General features: G+C 35.7%; 1 protein-coding gene and 1 pseudogene across 1 annotated transcript; one reads left to right on the top strand and one right to left on the bottom strand.

Annotated features, from left to right (window-relative positions):
• Positions 1–313: 313 nt before the first annotated feature.
• On the bottom strand, positions 314–19,905 carry RAB11A (RAB11A, member RAS oncogene family). Its single transcript, XM_077128272.1, has 5 exons — positions 19,723–19,905; positions 12,963–13,158; positions 12,523–12,716; positions 11,502–11,582; positions 314–694 (listed from the first exon to the last, which is right to left on the bottom strand). The coding sequence occupies exons 1-5, from the start codon at positions 19,760–19,762 to the stop codon at positions 555–557; spliced, it is 651 nt and encodes a 216-aa protein (XP_076984387.1). The 5' UTR covers positions 19,763–19,905; the 3' UTR covers positions 314–554.
• On the top strand, positions 5,483–6,455 carry LOC143656283 (geranylgeranyl transferase type-2 subunit beta pseudogene; annotated as a pseudogene).
• Positions 19,906–20,109: the final 204 nt, after the last annotated feature.

Here is a 20,109-nt window from a genome sequence, read left to right as displayed (position 1 = left end):
TAAAAAACAAAGTTTGCTGAACTACACAAACTGATTAAGGCATTTAAGAAATCGACTTCCAGAATAATGGAAAATTTTGAAGCTCTCAAAATCCTACTTATAGGGCAATTCTTAAGATTTGTGGAAATACATACTGTACTGACATAAGAATATATTAATTATAAGCTGCTCTGTGGCAAAATGACAGCTGATTTCTAAGGTCTCCTTAGTTTGATTTGATCAAGACCAATAGGTCTGAGCTTCAAGTGATCAAGTTCTACTATGTCCTAGAGTGACAGGCTGCCATGATAAAAAGTAAACAATAATCGAGGAATCCAAACATTCAGTTTATTAAACTAAGGCTAGTGAGGCCATAGCATGAAAGAAAGCTGCAGTCATTTGGGACAAGTAGATGATTTTATAAAGCTGAAATCAAAAGACTTAAGACATGGAAAAATTTGCAATTATGAAGAAACAATAAAACACAAAGGTGACCACAAGAATTACAAATATATTTAAATCTCAGACCTGGGAAATGAACTATACACAGCCTTCTAGGGGAGAAGAGAAACACTTTATATGTTCTGACAGCACTGCACCTTTGGCTTGTTTTCAGTGGTTGGTGGAACATGAATAGGAACCACATTGTTGCTTGGAGACATGTCATTTTCACGTCTGTCTGACATTTGCTTCTGAGAAACGATGCGGTAGATCTCTGAAAGAAGAAAAGAAAACAGCCATCATAATGTGAATAAACCCACCAATAGTTGGTAGAAGACATATTTTCAAGAAAGACTGATTTTGAGAATGCAAATAAACTGAATAGAAAATGCAAAATTATGAAACAGCCACTAATTAGAGTCAGCTATTATTGTAACAATTTCCCTTAGGGTAGGAAAGAAACAAAGGTTTTTCCATTTCAGAGGGATAGATTTACCAAAGTCAATTAAATAAATCTTGGTTTAAGGAGTATTACATACTTAAGCGCTTAGATCTGAATTAAACAATGGGGGTATTTTCAATCTATCTTTACCAGAAAAGCCTACATATAGTGACATTGTTCCAAGGAAAAATAAAAATTAACCTGCACTATCAGCCACATCAGGTATTTTTCTAGTTTGTATAGGGAAGAACACAACTTCGTAAAGATGTCCAAATCCCAAAGAACTTTTGAAGGGAAGGAAAGAAAGATAATGTGTTTATCAGTGACTCCCCTGAACTAAAATTGAATTTTAATTAAACAATTATTCAAAATTCAAGATAAGATTTTAATTCACATTCAATTTTTCTTTCATGACACTGCTCAGAATGAACTGCTTACCCACTAAATGTTAAACTCTATGGGAACCAAAACTATGTCTGCCTTATTTACTATTATATCTCCAACATATAGCATATAGCAGGAGTTCAATAAATAACTAATTGCATGAATAAATGTAATTAAATTCCTCCAGAGCAAGTATTTTTAAACACTTATTTATTTCATCTTATATTGTATTGCCTAAAAGTAGTTCTATCTGACTAGATTATAAACTCCTTAAAAACAGAGAACACACCTTATTTATCTTTGTTCTCCCAGTTCTCCCTCTCCATCCGCAACCCCCCCCCCAAAAAAAAACACCAAGAAAGTCTGAGGAAATTTTAGCAGTGGGACAAATAGATATTTTTGTCAATTTATGATATACTATGTATTTATCTGTGTATGATATACTATGTGATATATGTGATACAGTATGTGATATACTATGTATATATATATCACCTCCTAATGTGAAGAATACAACATTGCCTATATATGTATATACCTACCAAAAGGCTTAAACCAAATTTAATCACGAGGAAACAATTAGATAAATCTAGACTGAAGGACACTCTACAAGAAACTGACCTACACTCTTCAAAAAGATACTGCTATAATACATTAAATAGGTGGGGATGAATGTTCTATATCTGTGCTATTTATTATAGTAGCCACCTATTTATATTAAATAAATAAAATTTAAAATTCAGTTCCTCAATTCACTAGCCACACTTCAAGTATTCAATATTAACTTGTGGCTAGTGGCTATTGTATTACATAGCAAAGATATAAAACATTTCCATCAATGCAACATGTGATCCTTGACTGGCTCCTGGATTTAAAGTTTTTTGAAAAAAACCTATAAAAGACATTATTAGTGCACTTGGAAAAAAACTGAATATGGACTACACACTAGATAATATTGTATAAATATTAACTTTCTTGGATATGCTATATGGTATTGTGGTGATATAGAAGAATGGCTTATTCTCAGGAGATAAAATGCTTAAGTATTTACTAGTAAATTGCCACAATATCTACAATTTACTTTCCAAAGACTGAGCAAAGAACAATAAGTATATATATATATACAGCAAGATAAATAAAATGTGACCAAATGTAAGCTGATGATTTTAAATGAAAGGCATATGGATCACAGTATTATTTCTGTGAGATTTGGAAATGTTGAAAATACAAAATTATGGAGTAAAAAATAGAAAGTGGAACAGTATCTTCAAAATGCTCTGAGAACATATCAACCAGCTGCAATGATGGACATTATCTGCGTCCTAATTTGAACTATAAAAAAAAAATTTAGACAGGAAATTTCAATATTATTTAAATAACAGATGATGATGACAAGGAATTGTCAATTTTTAAAGGAATTTTGTGGTTACAGTTTTAAGTCCTTATTCTTTTAGATACACATACTACAATGTTTACAAATTAAATGATGTAATATCTGGGATTTGCTTCAAAATAACAGAGAGGAGGTGGGCCATGGTGGCTCAGCAGTCAGAGTTCTCGCCTGCCATGCCGGCGACCTGGGTTCAATTCCTGGTGCCTGCCCATGCAAAAATATATACATAAATAACAAGGAGGGAGTAGATGGAGGAAAAACTGGATACGAGCTGACGATTGTTGACAGTTATATGGGAATTCATATAGCATCCTACTTTTGATATGTTCAAAATTTTCCATAACAAATTTAAGAAAAAGAAATGTATTCATTGAATCAGTACATTTTCTCCACATTAAGAACTAATTTCTCTAAAGTTGAGTAACACAGCAAGGTGTGGCTAACTGAATATATAAACTAATAAAAACACTGACAGTAAGTGTACCTTTTCTAACACTTTATTTGGCGAGTGGGGACTAAAATTTGTGTCTGAGAAGGTTGATAATGGTTCAAAAGAGAAGACACATCAAAGAATAAAACCAGATTACAATAAAAAAGATACTAACTAGAGTTAAAAAAAAAAAAAGCAAAGAATATGTAGTTTTAATTTAAATTGCTTTAACTGAAAGTGATGGGATGGGGGTATGTCAAGGATAAAGAGAAACACCATCATTCAACAGGCTAGTGGCTGAGAAATAAAGATAATCATCAGCTTAAAGTTAAACTATACTACTCACGTTTTATGTTTTCTTTCTAATTCCAACTGAGTGGCCCTTCTTTTTAAAGTGCAAATAAAACATGTGACCCCTACGAATTTTAACTTCTTTACAAATTTTTTAAAGATTGCACTAAAGGAACAACAACAAAAATTGCAGATCCTTACATAAAAAGCAAATATGCTTAATACTGGAAGAGGAGCAAAGCAGACTTCTCAGAGAACACAGAGAGGTAAATAATCAAGACATTTGTTTAACTGTCTGGGGATACGGTGTACTAGTTTATTAGAAATGGATTACTGCTGCATTTACTCTAGTCACCAAAAAGATGTGTTAATAAAAATGTCAACAAGGCAATAAAAAAAAAAGTCAGAATATTAGGATGGAGAAAATTTTTCTTTCAGATAAAATCAACATTAAATAATCCACTTGTGGTTGTTTGTAACTTTAAAAAAAAAGAACTTTGCTAAAACAGTTAAGTATACCTTTTAGTTGGTATCAGATAAGAGAAGGTTATTTACATGGGGACAGAGGCAGGATTAGTAATCTTCTAAACCAGATATAGGGTTTTCCCCTTTCAAGGGCACTTTCTCCTTTAGAAACAAATGAATGAGACACACCAATTTCTATACCAAGGACATCTTCTCAAGATGTCCAAGGAATATTTAAGATGAGAAGGAGAAGGAATTCTGCTTTATCATTCTTATATCAGGATCTCTTATAGGGGATCACTCCATATAAAATATTAACAGAAGATCATTTTAAATATAACCAGTTAAGGCTAAATGAAAAGCATACATGACTATTTCTACTAATAGAAGTGTAAGTCAAGTTGCAAAGTAATTCTGAGGAAATTAAATGTAACTTTCAAACTGGGAAACAAGCAGAGTTAAGTTCTTCAATCCCTCAAAAAATTGTGAAAACAGCAGAGGCTGAGTCATTCCATTACAATCTATACTTTCTACAATACATTATATCTTCCAAAGTGGCTATCCTACCAAGTCACTTACATTTTTAAAAACATACTAAAGAAAAAAAAACATTCTAAAGAACTAGGAACAGACTTTGTGCTGCTGAGAAGTACCTAAAAATCAACAGTAGGGCCTTAGAAGTTAAACTATTATCTCTGCATAATGATCAGTCTCAAATATAATGACAAATATGAAGAGTAGAGCTACAAATCAACCCCACAGTGAACCGACCATGGATAACAGATTTATCTACATATATCAAAATACTGATCCTAAACCCTTACTGTTGAGTTCTTTCTCTCACAAGTTACCAAGTTCAGATATAAATATAGCCTACGTATATTTACTATTTAATTGCAATGCAATTTTGAGCTACTACTGATTCATAAAATAAACACATCTATAAGAGATTGCACCAAAGCGATAGAGCATGGGAAGAAGAGACAGAGCTTAATGAGGCATCAAGATACATAGAACTAAATCATCTGTTGACTGATGGTTGAGGATAGCATAGAATAGAGTATCCAAACTTAATCACCATTACCAAGGCAAAAGCTTTTAATTTATTAGGTGTTCTTCAAACCCAATGCTTACCATATAAGCTTCTTGAAAATCAAAGAATGTCCAGATTTGGTATAGTGAAAAGTATTTAAAGGGTTGCCACATGCCAATAACAAAGCTACCACACATAATTGAAAGGTTCTCACTGCTCAAGAAAATTAAAGACAAAATTCTTAATTCTATAGTTAAAATAATTTAAATTCACATAGCATATTTATTCTTAGAAGAGGCTGGAGTCAAAGTATTCATATTAAAAAAATGGTTTGGACTAATAAGTTACAGAGAGAAACCTGGAATATACCACCTTAACCAACTGATCAAAGTTAACTTCACCAGTAACGAATAAGACTAATCAACATCGTGTGCCTTCTGACATGATGTAGTGAGAAGGACACATCATCATTTCTGTGATATTCCTATCAAAAGCACATAACCTGAAATTAATCATAAGGAGACATCAGACAAACCCAAAATCAGGAATACTGTATAAAATAATAACCTTTGGCCCCTGAATCTACCTAAGAACTTGAAAAGCTTTCTTTTTCTCTGTCCAGACATGGGCACACCGCAGAAGGATGTTCTCAAGCCAGATGCACCTGGCACCCTATTAGTGGAGAAACATGCAGATTATATTGCATCCTATGGCTCAAAGAAAGATGATTATGACTACTGTATGTCTGAATACTTGAGAATGAGTGGCATCTATTGGGGTCTCACAGTAATGGATCTCATGGGACAACTTCATCGCAGGAATAGAGAGGAAATGCCAACATCAGTGTGGTGGAATAAGTGCAAGTATTGGACATGGTCCTCATCTTTTGTATACTCTTAGTGCTGTCCAGATTCTTACTCTGTTTGATAGTATTAATGTCATTGACATAAATAAAGTTGTGGAATATGTTCAAAGTCTAAAGAAAGAAGATAGATCTTTTGCTGGAAACATTTGGCGAGAAATTGATACCAGATTTTCTTTCTGTGCGGTGGCAACTCTGGCTCTACTAGGAAAGCTAGATGCTATTAATGTGGAAAAGGTAATCAATTTTGTTTTGTCCTATATGAACTTTGATGGTGGATTTGGTTGCAGACCAGGTTCTGAGTCCCATGCTGGGCAGATCTATTGTTGAACAGGATTCCTTGCTATTACTAGTCAACTGCATCAAGTAAATTCTGATTTCCTCTGATGGTGGCTTTGTAAGCAACAATTACAATCAGGTGGACTCAATGGATGACCAGAGAAGTTACCAGATGTATCCTATTCATGGTGAGTGTTGCCTTCCCTAAAGATAACTGGAAGGCTTCATTGGATTGACAGAAAGAAACTACATAATTTCATTTTGGCATGTCAAGACAAAGAAACCGGACGATTTGCAGACAGGCCAGGAGATATGGTGGATCCTTCTTATATTTTATTTGGAATTGCTGAACGATCACTTTTGGGGGAAGAACAGATTAAACCTGTTAACCCTGTTTTTTGCATGCCTGAAGAAGTGCTTCACAGAGTGAATGTTCAGCCTGAATTAGTGGGCTAGATTCACTGATGCAAACCTTTGCTTAATATAATTTTGGCATCTTAATATTCTGTATTTGAAATGCTTATCAGATTTTTAAATGTCCATTCCAAATGTCAATATTTTGTTTATGAATTGTTAAATTAGTTTTAATAAGTTATGTAAAATTATACGTATGTAAAATTATACATATGTAAAGACCTAACTTTAGATTGCTAAAAAAATAAAATAATAATAATAATAACCTTTGCTATTCAAAAATGTCAATGCTGTGAAAAAGTTAGAATGACCATAGCCCAAATACCCCTAAGGAGAGGGATGGAAAGATCAGAGGTGATGGTGGAGTTATACAGAGAAGACAGGATTAACAAATGGATACGAATGCTGAATCATTAAATTGATACTTCTTTTAGTCTCCAGTATCTTAGAGTAACTAGAAGTAAAAACCTATAATTGTGGAATTGTAACCAATGTCAAACTCTGAAATATGTCCTACAACAAATTGTGGTGCTGAGCTCTGAAATTTATTTCTTTTTTGTTTATGTTATTTTTCACAATAAGAAAGAAATCAATTGTGATGATGAAACAAATTTAAGCCTTCTAGCCTCCTATATTCTGGAGCAGTTAGAAGGAAAAGTCTAAGGGGATCGTATGGTAGCCCATGACAAACTCTGGGATCTGTCCTGTAACTACTTGTTGAAGGATGCTTTGAAAACTACTGCTTTCCTATTTCTTTGCTTTGTATATATGTTATACTATATAATTAAAAGACAAAAAATGTCAATGTTGTGAAAAAAAGGAAGATTGAGGAACTGTTCCAGATAAGAGGAGTCTAAAGAGACATGAAAACTGAATACAGTACATGTTCCCAGACTTATCTTTTACTAATAAGGACATTATTATTGGACATTATTGGGACAACTAACAAAATCTGAATAAGGTCTGTAGATAAACATTGATATAGCACTATTATTTAACATTTCGATAATTGTACTAAGGTTATAAAAAAGAAATGTCTCTGTTTTTAGGAAACACACACTGAAAAGTATTTAGGGATAACAGATATTATCTGCCACTAATTCTCAAATGGTGCAGAAGAAATAACACGAATGTAGTTAGAGAGGGGGAGAAAAAGGGATAAAGGAGATGCAATAAAAGTTTCAAATTTGGGGAATATAAATGATGAGTATTAGCAAATTCTTGGTAGTATTGCAATCTTTAAGACTGAAACGTCAAAACATGAAGCTAAAAGAAAGAAATAATGATGCAAAGGTTCTAAGAAATGATCATGATGATGAATATGCAACTATGTAATTATATTGTGAATTACTGATTATATATGTAGAACGAAATGATAAGTTAAGAATGTTTGCATTTGCTTGTTATATTTAAAAAAATTTAAAATTTAATAAAAACTAAATGAATAAAAAAAGAAAAAATAAGAGGTTGGAAAGTACAGATTTTAAATATCCCTTAATCAACTTGAGGAGGAAAGAAACCAAAGCTGCACTGAAATACAGATAAAACAATCTACCGGCCTCACTCATTATACTAGCTAACTTCCTCTAGGGAATATTATCTGCAAAACTGTATGTTACGAAGTCACTGACAACAATGAATTTTGCATCATAAAAATTTTTAAGTTTTTTTTCTTCTTCCAGCAAGATCAAAATACAAAAAAACAGAATATAAATGTTCCCTTAATACTGTTTTTAATATCTGGAGTAGAATTAAGCCCAATAAGATTACTATTCTTTCTTGAGTAGGGCATGAGATTTTGTACTATCCAGATTGATGCCTCGATAAATCCCAGAAGGATTTGAACAGGGAATAAAAAAGTATTTGCAAAGTCTCTTTGGGGGGATGGTGAGAAAGTGGGAAAATTCAACTTACCCAAGTGGAGAATTCTTGATATTCTCACAGGCAGTAGGGACAACCAAAGCAATAGGCTGAGACCCCAATCCTGGGGTTTGTTCATATGAAACTTAACCCCGCAAAGGACAGGCTAAGCCTACTTAAAATCAGGCCCAAGAGTCACTCCCAAAAGAACCTCTTTTGTTGCTCAGATGTGGCCTCTTTCTCTCTCAGCCAATATGATAAGCAATCTCACTGCCCACCCCCTTTCTATGTGGGACATGACTCCCGAGGTGTGGACCTTCCTGGCAACGTGAGACAGAAATCTTACAATCAGCTGGGACTCAGCACCAAGGGATTGAGAAAACCTTCTTGACCAAAAGGGGGAAGAGAGAAATGAGACAAAATAAAGTGTCAATGGCTGAGAGATTCCAAACAGAGTCGAGAAGTTATCCTGGAGGTTATTCTTATGCATTAAATAGATATCACCTTTTTAATTAAGGTGTAACAGAGAGGCTGGAGGGAACTGCCTGAAAATGTAGAGCTGTGTTCCAGTAGCCATGTTTCTTGAAGATGATTGTATAATGACATAGCTTTCTCAATGTGACTGTGTGATTGTGAAAACCTTGTGTCTGATGCTTCTTTTATCTACCTTATGGACAGAAGAGTAAAACATAAGGATTAAAAATAAATAAATAATAGGGGGAACAAATGTTAAAATAAATTCAGTAGCTTGAAATGCTAGTGAAAAAAAAAGTTAAATAATAGACATTTTCTTAATCAGTAATAAAAATTGTGACTCCTGGCTAAGAAACTAAAAAAAAAGATTATATTCTTTTTCCTGTTTTCTATGCATTAATATACCCATAGGCATATAAGTGGAAGAAAAATTTAGGACTAATATCCTAAAGCCCACAAAACAGCATTGGTGTTTGCTGCTATATTCAAATGATTGCTGACCCAACAGATCAACACTGAGATTCATGCAGGAAACAGAGGGAAAGTGGTAGTAAGTAAGACAAAAGCCTTCTTTGCTTTCAAACAACATGAATCAGTTGCAACAGATCTACCTAGAGATGCATACAACAGTTAACTGCAGATGGAAGAAACACACGGCTTCACCTTCACTTAATATCAGAATATAAGCACTAGAATTATGGCAGATATTTGATAAGGCATAAAAAAAATCCGAGCCATGAGGACTGACCAAAAAGTTTTTCTGACATGAGATTTTCAGAGGCCTCAAGACTCTCACAGACTTGAAGATTATTTAACTCACTCAATACACATGCCAAGAATCTGAGGAGTAGGAGATTCAGTGACTTTAGTTACACAAGGTGTAGGAGCAAAGTGGCAAAAAGTAAAACCTAGAGCTCCAAGGTCTCAATATAAGACTCCATGTATGAGCTGAGTAGAATCCACACAGGTGGTTAAAAAGAAAGAAGTAGAATTTGCAGACATACTGCATATTTAATCAAATTTTGCCTGCTTGAACCAATCTGCAATGAAATCTGACTAAAGGAAGACTCTAAAGGAAAGCTACTGTGTTCCACAGACTATTTATTCAACCCCCAACACCAGTTATTTTAGTTATTTAGTTACAGAAGTTATCTTCTGATAACGGAAAAAATTTCTAAAAAAATAGTTAGCTATGTAGTCACCAATATTTAATTTTTTTTAATGAGTTATCTTTTTCATACCTTAACTGCTATTTAGCTGCTAATCTTTATCAAACTTTCCCTATGCATCAGGGAGCCAAGTTCTTTACATGCACTAAATCATGTACTCATTTTATGGGACCTACAGCTGGCATCTCAGTGACAAACCATTCCTTTCTGTGGGTAATAGACACCCACAAGAAAATTGAAGAACAAATTCTTAATTCTATAGTTGAAAGAATTTAAATTCACATAGCATATCTACTCTTAGAAGAGGCTGGGGTTAAAGTCTTCATTTTAAAAAGATGATTTAGACTTATTAATTATGTGGAGAGACCCCTCAAGTCCCAACATAATAGTCAAGTCAAATTAAATAAAGGAGCATTTAAAAACATAAGTATTCTCTCAAAAAGAAAACAATATAACTCCCCAAAACATATCTGAATTTTACAGATGAAGAAATTAAGGCCTAGAAAGGTTAATTACTTGCTCAAGATTATAGCTCTAGCAATTTATGGAGAAGCCAGAACTAGAACTGAAATCAGGCTTCTAAATTCATGTTCTTAACTCCTAGGCTTTATTTCCCACATTTTTACAGTAAATAAGACAATATTTAAAAGTTAAAATTTGCTCACCTCTAATATACGTACTGCATACAAATAATTAATCAAAATCTTGTTCCATTATAATTGAAAACTCATTTCTTTCAACCATTTCTCCATACAGGCTTTTAAGGACAACTCCACATAAGACTGTACTATATATTAAGACTTTACTCTAAATCGAGAGTTCTTAAAAATATATATATTTTTAAAGTACTTAAAAACAGCCCCGCAAAGTACTTATTAAAGGATTAAGATTAACTGGTAATTAGGCCATTCTAACAAATTCAGATTAAATATGAGCCAACATACAAATAAAATGTCTCATCTGCAAGGTTGATCTAGTATGCACCTTCCATTTCCAAAATAGATATCGGCATGAAACAGCTACCGGGATATTCCTTTCCCACTACTTATTTAAACTTTACTGTTTAAACTTTATTTAAACTTTACTGTATGAAATCACTAGCTGATTTTCTCCAGCAGGTGACATCTTGTTCATTCTATAATATATCATCAGAGAATATTACTTCTAATTTTTCAACTTAAATTTTTAATTGTGTATTTTTCCCTAGTTTCTTCTCCAACGCATCAGAGCTAAGAATACCTTTTCTCTACCGATTTTCAAAAGAGCATTTACATTTTGTCATAAGTGGTCTCTGAAAATTTACCTAATGAAAGCACATTAAAGCATAACTTTGTGAGGTATGGAATATATGGAACAGAAGTGAACAAATCATTTTCAAAGTATTTTTTCCCCACTATAACCCAGATGAATTAGGATGGCAAACTCAGTAAGCAAGAGCTACAACCAATTTTGCTATAGTAGCTCTCAAACAATATTCTTTCTGAGAAGGTATGATACAAAGTCTTAGCTTTCAGATTAATCCGTTTAAATTATCTTCCTACAATTTTCAATTCCCACTGCTATAACCCCAAAATGCAAGTTTTACCTGTCAGGATTGTCTGAAAAGCAGCTTCTACATTTGTAGAGTCTAGGGCAGATGTCTCAATGAATGACAAACCATTCTTTTCTGTGGGGAAACACAAAAGTTAGGTCATGCAAATTTTAATACAAGGAATACTATATATTCAAGCCTTCAAAAGGAAAATAACAGAATTTTCTAAAACGTAAGACCTCCCCAACTTCTTGGGTTTGAGAAAGGACACAAACATACTTCCACTTTAGTGGATTAAAAATAACAACAGCAATATTTTCATTGGTTTATTAACTAAAACAAATACTTATTTCATTTAAAAATTGCAGTAAACCAATCAAATACCCAATTATTTTTCTTACTATCCTTCTCCCCATCAACCACATAGTTATGGTATGAACCTTTACTTAGAATAAATTTTATGACTATGTAACTTGAAAATAAACCTTCCTTTTCCTGGAAATTAAAAATGTGTTCTAGAAACCTTTACTTACAGCATAATCTCTAGTGCAAGGCCACAACTTTCACTAGGATTGCACAATGTTGCCTTCTGGTAGGCTGTTCCTACCAGAACAGGGCAAGAGATAGGTGGATCCTCTATGAAGCCAAGAATTACAGCTCCTAAGCAGCTACATCCCCTTTGGTTTCTGACACTCCCTGAGCCACAACTTTTCAGACCCACATACAGCAGCCTGGGTAAAAACACAGAGACATACTGAAAAAAAAAAAGATAGAAGCACAAAATAAACTGATAGCTTTCATCTACCCCTTCCAAGGAGAGAAAAGACAGCACTGATATTCCATTTTTGGCCACAAAAACTCAAAATGCTAGTGTTTTAATGACTCAAAGTTAAACAAAAGAGCCATGCGATCATCACAAACTTTCAAAAACAACAATCCTTGCTGAGCATTCCTATTTAGCTTTCTGAAACTATTATGACCTATTACCATCCTTGGAAGGGTTAAATCAAAACTGCAAAACAAAACTGTAAGAAATACAGGCTTATCTTAGTATCACGGAATTCATATCACTAACCTGCAAAAGCTTTTGCTTCATCTGTAGGGACTGCTCTGAGATGACGTAAATCACTCTTATTGCCCACAAGCATGATAACGATGTTACTATCAGCATGATCTCTCAGTTCTTTCAGCCATCGCTCAACATTTTCATATGTGAGATGTTTAGCAATATCATAAACCAATAAGGCACCTACAGCTCCACGATAGTATCTGAAAACAGAAAAATACATGCAACTACTAGAAAACAACCACAAGAAGGAAGTAAACACCAGGAAGAACTTAAAATGTAGATTACATATAAACACATTTATAAATACGTCTCAAAATCCTAATACTGGAATTCTTAAAAAGGAAAAAAAAAACACAAAACCAGTACCTTTTCAAATACCAAAAGTCAGCTAGCTAATTGACTTGATGGCAGCTTATTTCACAGAATTTTAAAACTATTAGACTTACGCTGATGTTATAGCTCGGTATCGCTCTTGCCCTGCTGTGTCCCATATCTGTGCCTTTATTGTTTTCCCATCAACCTGGATGCTTCTTGTTGCAAACTCTACACCAATGGTGCTCTTGCTTTCCAGATTAAACTCATTTCGAGTGAATCGAGACAGGAGATTACTCTTTCCGACACCAGAATCTCCAATAAGGACAACTGAAAGGACAAAGAAAATGTCAGGAAAATGAGGAAAACATATCAAGAACACTAGCAAGTTTTCAAGAGTGAAGATGGGCTTCAAGGCAGATAAAGCAAAAAAGATAATAAAGCAAAATAAGATTTTTTTTTTAAAGGGAAAGGTTGGGGAGTTCAGGAGCCCAAGTTGACCGGTTACCAATCCAATCAGACCAATTTTTTTTAACCTGTATCTACCTGCATAATGACTTCCACACATTATTTTCTTAGCACAGAGTACCCTGTCTTAAACATCCCCCCCTTTTTTTTTTCACATGGGCAGCACCGGTAATCGAACCCGGGTCCTTTGGCATGGCAGGCAAGCATTCTTGCCTGCTGAGCCACCGTGGCCCACCCTAAACATACACTTTTAATGGCAGGTCCAGTAAGAACAGAGGACAGGCTAATGCATGAATTACCATCAATGCTGCCAACCGTACTACGTTAAAAGGTGATACTTTAAAAGATAATTTGCCAACCAAACAATGTGATATTAAAACGTATCAGAATGAAAACAACAACTCAGTAGGTGAAGAGGGAGAGAATAACATGTTCTACTTAGTTTCATCAAAGACTAAGTGTGACCTCAGGACTCACACCTTGGCAAAAATGAAACACATTTAAATGAGGCATTAGGCTTATAAAATACCCCACCCAAATCACAGAAACTACAATGACCCCTTAATTGTTGCATTCATCACACTGCCAGGAACCTAGGAACAAAAACAAACAAACAAAAAACACTAAGGATAAACGGGGGCCTTGGAAGCTATATTTTCACTGAGTCAAGACCAACACAAGGAGGGCATACACTTTCACTCAAGACTTCATGAATATTATAAAAACAGGTTTTGATTGGATAGATTTCTTTCTCTGATTACCATAAGAGTTAGCTTATTTAACTAAATACATGGAGATTATTTTTCATCCACTGCATTATTACACTTTGAAAAACAATTGGGATATAGGCAATTAAGACAAACCACTTTAAAGCATTTTCTATCTGAATTTTAAAACAAAATGAGTTTACAGGTTTATAGAATCTGAGCTATATAACATTTTCTACTGTCTGTAAAATTTATATCAGCATTTCAAGAAAGTCATTATACTTATTCTGGCTGTTGATTACTAATGCTTTCTCTTACTATCTAAACTAGCTAACTGACTTAGACTCCAGGACTTGAAAATCAAACATGCAAGAAAAACCTAAGGAATAAAAGAATGCCTTACTAAAGTGACTGGGATTTGGAGATGAGGTCAGAGAGGAAGGTAGAAACTGTGAGAGCTCACTGCTTTCTGGTCAGTGGGCAAAAAGAGTCCATTTTGTAGTCCACCACAGGATCGGATATAAACTGGCCTCTGGACAGTCTTGGAGGCAGAACATTATCAAACACATATCTTTCTGGCTTACTCTGCAGCTGATTCAGCAAGAAATCATCCAGGCAGAAGTGACTCCATTCAATACAGGGTAGTTATTTCTAACTACATACTCAATTAGAGGGTGTCAAAGGTGTTGTGTCAAACAAACATTTATCAAATGCTTTTACTTGAATATCAGAGAAAATGTCAGTCATCAAAGTAACATACAAAAACAATTTACTTTCAATTTTATAGGATTGTTGGCTGATATATTAGTTTCCAAGGTCATCATTTGACATGAGTCAAATCCCAGTTTCAGTAAGAGTTTCCCATTAGTAGGATATACTTCCTGCTGCTTCTTAGTACAAAAAGCTTGAAGTTCTACTTAGATGAATTTTGAATCACTTCTGGCTCCACGCTCACATTAAGAATGAGTAAAAAAATCAACTTAAGGTGAGAAGAGGGAAGAAGAGAAAAGCCAAAAAGTTACAATATTTCTAATTCATAGGAACTCTGATATAAATCCGTAATTCAGGAATTTCACTTAGTTTAAAGCCAAAGTGCATGAGCAAGATGTTCAAAATAACATCTTTGGGCGGGGGGGGGGGGGGGGGGAATCTCAAAGAACATCCTTAACTGTTCCATGAAAACTCTAGCAGTTTCAAGTTCTTTCCTTTTGACCTCCACTTTAACTAATGATTATGCTCATTATCTTCTTATCCTCAAATCTTTTTGCCATCATAAAGATAATTATGATGGAATCCACCCCCATGTAACCAATTGATTCTAATATACAAACAGTACCCTTATTTGAACATAATTCAAGACTCATAATTTAGGCTACTATAGCCCATGAAATTAAAACAGCAGTGAATGCTTTATACAGTATACTTATCTCAACTATACAGACAAGATTACCAGAATTAAGAGTAGCATTTTGTTAAAGGATTATATCTTAAATGATAACAGAAGATACTGGTTCTATAAGAAGAGTGCTGCCAACAAGATGCTGAGAAATGATACAAAATAGAAAGCTGTTTCTATTCAGTTACCAAATGAGAAATCAAAAAGGAAGGTTACATTTAGGCTTACTGAAATAAAAGTAATTTTTAAAAAACTAGAATGAATTATATTACTTAAACAACATAAAATAATTTACTGGCTATAATTTAAATAAAAACCTCCATGAACCCTCCTTTCATGGACTCAAATTTAAATAATGCCTAGTCAGAATAGATTCTGTCATTGAGATGGCAATATTTAATTGCTTCTTAAAAATGTAAGAAATAGAAGATCAAATCCTGTAGTTCAAAAGGGAATTTGCAGTGACTTTCCTATGTTTTCCATAATTAATATCTTAGGTTAAAAGTACTTCCACTTTAGACATTTTATAACTATAAGCATTTATAAAATATTAATATACTAAATGATATAAACAAATTTAAAAATAGCATCTATATGTTAAACATTCATAGCATCTCTAAAATAATCCAATAGGATATATCACTACCTGGTTAACTTATCTGACAAATTTTAAATATCATCCCTAATACCTAATACTAACTTTTGTCCATAATATATATCAAACATCAGGTGGCTAAAAGCCATAAAAGCACAAAATATAATAATTATCCATTATTTAACAACGATTTCCCCTTCTCAACCACATTTAGTTTTATACTGCCTTATTAATCTACTGGATTCAAATTTCATTCAGTACATCAGTTGCAGTATATCAGTTCTAAAAGTTACCTACCACCTGAAGGAATGGCTAACAATTTTTAAAATAGTTTTCATAAATGAACTTGGAGATGTTTCTACACTTTCAACCGTCTTCACAGTCCAACCTTACCAAAAGACTTTTAAAATAAAATGCATTCAATAAGGCTGAAGTTTAGACAAGTTTTTCCAGATTCAGCAGACTCTAAGTTGCCCAACCAAAAGTTGTGAAAGAAAAACTACCAAGATGCAAGACAGCAAAGTTCCAATGATCCTTTCTACAATCAGCAAATGGTTAATTACAACTGAAAACGCTGGAAACAACAGACTATATATGCACATATTTTCAGATATGTGACTTCGGTTGGATTGGTGTATATCCACTGTGACATTTATAAACAGGAACTATGATTGATGCTTACTTCACTTATGTGCCCCCACCAGGCCTTAACCACATTTGCATGTAAACACCTGTAGAATTAAAATTTGTAAAAGAAAAAGACAAGTTTTTAAAAATAAAACTAATTTCCCCCTCACAAAACACCTCACTGTTGAGCTTAATTAAAAATCAATGTTCAAGAACAGATACATAATTTAGAAAAATTGTTCTGCTCTCCCCACGTAACATTCCCATTTGGACCACTCCATCCTATCTTAATTAAAATCTCCTGATTTTCAACTGGTTAGAGTTACAAACTATCTTCCAATTCCCTCACTATTTCAAGTTTACTAAATAAGTTTTCTTCCAAGTAGAGATAGCCGCAGCTCTTCTGAATGAATGAATCTCTGTAGAATGAAAACATTCTAAAATGAAATTATTCTTGTTTTACTTTAAAATAGGGTAACTGCGTAAATAAGAATACGGCTAAATAATCAGCAATGAAGTAAATAAGATGATTCATATCCCATAAGAGCCTTTAAAAAGTGGAAATCCATCTCAGTAGAATTTTTTTAACTCCCTAAAAATATATAACAAAATGAAACCTGAACCCGTGGAAAAGTAAAATACTTAAGAAGTTCCTAATTTTAAGTTTCTTTATTAATATTTAAATGCTCTTGTATCTATAACAATTTAACGTTAAAAAACTGACAAGAACTACAGTAACTTCTTTCACATGATTATCACTTATTGAGTCTTCATAGAAGCTAAAATTTTAACAAGAGCCTCATTTAATCCTTACAGTAGACCCAAGACGTAAGTATTGTTTCCTTTTTATAGATGAGGGAATTGAGGCTCAAAAAAACGTTAACTTTCCCAAGGTCACAGAGCAAATAAAAGACCTGAGTCAGCATTTAAATCCAAGTCTGCCTGATTCTAAACCCCTATGCTCTCAAGATAGGTGGTCTAATTCCAAAGGTATATCAAAAGTTATATATATATATGTTTAAATTTATATCAAAAGTTTAAAGCCCTTAAGACAATTCAGGATAATATTCTTAATGAAAATATAAAAAGACTTTAATAACAAATGTTCAAACTCCAAACCAAACAGGAGAAGTACCCGGTCAGTTTCTCTCATTAATTATAAATTTAATTAATTTAATTAATTAAGCTGCCCACTGCCATTATACTTTATTTGAAAAGCAAACCTCCTTTTAGTGACGAAACCTAAAAGTTTCCAGGGACTGTCTTAAGTAATTTCACATAATCTCAGATGCCTTCAACAAACAGTATATAAACTAATACAGGTTTTCTTTTTATATTTCTAAAAGGCATTAAGTATCCTCTTCTCTGTAAATGCCTTGCCAGTATGGGAATGGGGGTAGATTTTGAAGGTGTGCGCCCTATATAAATACACCAGCTCAGAGGAGCAAGTGATGACAAGGGTATATCAGCAGCTAGTAATAGTAAGATTTGCAAAGTACTGGTAAAGAAACCTTTCCTGCTTTGTTTAGTCAATCATTCTTAGCGCCCAATGGCAAAGTCACAAACAGTCATAAAGCCTAACACTCTTTTTTAACTCCACCCTCCACTGTAAAGCTTTAATAGCTCTGGCTTCTTCCTCCCTGGTAATGATCTTTGTTCAGCACATTACTGATGGCTGCCCTCCTAGTTCAGGAGCAGAAAAAGAGCAGCAGCAGAGAGAGATTCATTGAACAACAACCAAAAGAAAAACACAGGGGGAGGCAATTACTATACCCTCTTCTAACTGCAAACTCTACCCTTTATCTCTGTTGATTAAGGAAAAAAAAAAAACTGTTGGGATTCTTTCTGGACTAACCAATAAACAATTCTATTGAACCCCCACTCTCCAATATATTTTGTCCAAAGGCACTGACATATGTCCCTGTTTTATAATAGTTAATATGTGCAAAAGAGCACACACCCATTCCCCCCCACCACCACCTTTTGGGAAAGGTATGGGGCCAACTCCGACTCTTCCCTTCCTGTTCTAAAACACCAGAAGACTGGATCCTCCCAGTGTTGCAGCAGGAAGCAACCAGACCACTGCGATAAAGCAAGCCAGTGTTTGTGCAGCGCACAACCTTTCCTGCTCAGGAACTGGGCCTTCAGGTCTGGCAAGGATAACAGCCACCACCCATCCGCAACCCCTTCTCACTAGCAGAGTTAAGAGTTATCCCAGGCTAGATGCCGCTGGGAAGGGACGGCAAGAAAAAAAAAAAAAAAAACCGGCAAGGTGGGAAGTCACATCAGCCTGCCGGGTCACTGCGACAAGTTCGCGCGTGGGTGATGGACATTCTTTCTTGTCTCCCCAACCCCCACCCCGGGGTCGCACTGGAGCCGCGGGACCTATCAACATTTGCGAGGGAAGGTAGAAAAAGAGCTGCCAACCCTCGGGGGCGATCGGGGAAGGTTACTGACCGCGAGAACAGCGGAACAAGTGGGGGTGGGGGCCACTGGCTCACTCAGATGTTATCAGGACCTGGACCCCGAGCCTGGAGCAGTCGGCTAGGAGGGGAGTCCGTTCCAGAGGAGGGGCTGCGAGGAAACAGAGAGGAGAGGCTCTCTCGGGAGAAAAGGGTACCAGATGAGAGAACGACCCGTAGTAGGAGTCTCTGGGCCTAAGGAAAGGCGAAAAGGGAAGAGGGAGGGCCTGTCAGAGGGACTCATTAGAGAGGATGTGAAGAGGGCGAGGGGGGCGCTAAGTCAGAAAAGATAGATGGAGAGGGGGGCGGCGGGGCCTTGGAAGGAGCTATAAACCCGGGAAAAGGAATGAAGACGACGAATTGGGAGAATGCAGTCCGCCGTGAGAAGGACACACAATGAGGGGCTCTGAGGCTAGCGAGGGCCTACGAGAAGGTCGCTATGAAATGGGGTGTGGTGGCGACCCCCAGTCTGAGGAGAGAAGAGACTGAGCTGGAAGATGGCAGGAAGCACTGCTCAGAAGGGAAGGGCTGAGGCAGGCCCCATTTCGGTGCCGGGATGGCCCGCGCGCGGATCCCCGGGGAGTGTCCCGGGCCCCCAAACGGGGACACACTGTAGGGTGCCAAAGCCCAGAGGCTCACCTTTGAAGAGGTAGTCGTACTCGTCGTCGCGGGTGCCCATTGCGCGGCCGAGTCTGAAGGGGCGGGAGCAGGAGCGGTATCGGTAGGACCAGGGGGCGTCGCTGCAGGGGTAACCCGAGCTCCGAGCTTCAGACGCCGGACCCGGTGAAGTGCCCCTCCCTGCCGTGCGCCACTTCCGGCAGCCCCAGCCCCTCAGGGGAAGTACTTCCGGGGAGTTGGCGCCCCACCTCCGAGTCCCGCAGGGCTGCAAGCATTTGCATCGGGTTGTTCGTTGAAGTCACAGCGTCCTCAAGGAGGCTGATATGGGAAGATGAGTCCTAGATTCCCAACTGACCATGCTCTTAGTAACTTCTCGTTTATTCTTGCCCCAACTCGCGCTGCCAAGCA

This window comes from Tamandua tetradactyla, chromosome 14 (assembly GCF_023851605.1).
Source record: "Tamandua tetradactyla isolate mTamTet1 chromosome 14, mTamTet1.pri, whole genome shotgun sequence".
NCBI lineage: Eukaryota > Metazoa > Chordata > Mammalia > Pilosa > Myrmecophagidae > Tamandua > Tamandua tetradactyla.
The sequence above is the reverse complement of the archived record's forward strand: the minus strand, read 5'-3'. Positions and strand labels throughout refer to the sequence as shown.

Bases quoted from the DNA above. Each gene is read 5' to 3' on its own strand.
- RAB11A (XM_077128272.1), bottom strand. From the start codon at position 19,762: ATGGGCACCCGCGACGACGAGTACGACTACCTCTTCAAAG. The intron at 13,159-19,722 runs GTGAGCCTCTGG...TTGTCCTTTCAG, and splicing joins GTACGACTACCTCTTCAAAG to TTGTCCTTATTGGAGATTCT. The intron at 695-11,501 runs GTAAAACTTGCA...TTCTTCTTTCAG, and splicing joins TTTTCAGACAATCCTGACAG to AGATCTACCGCATCGTTTCT.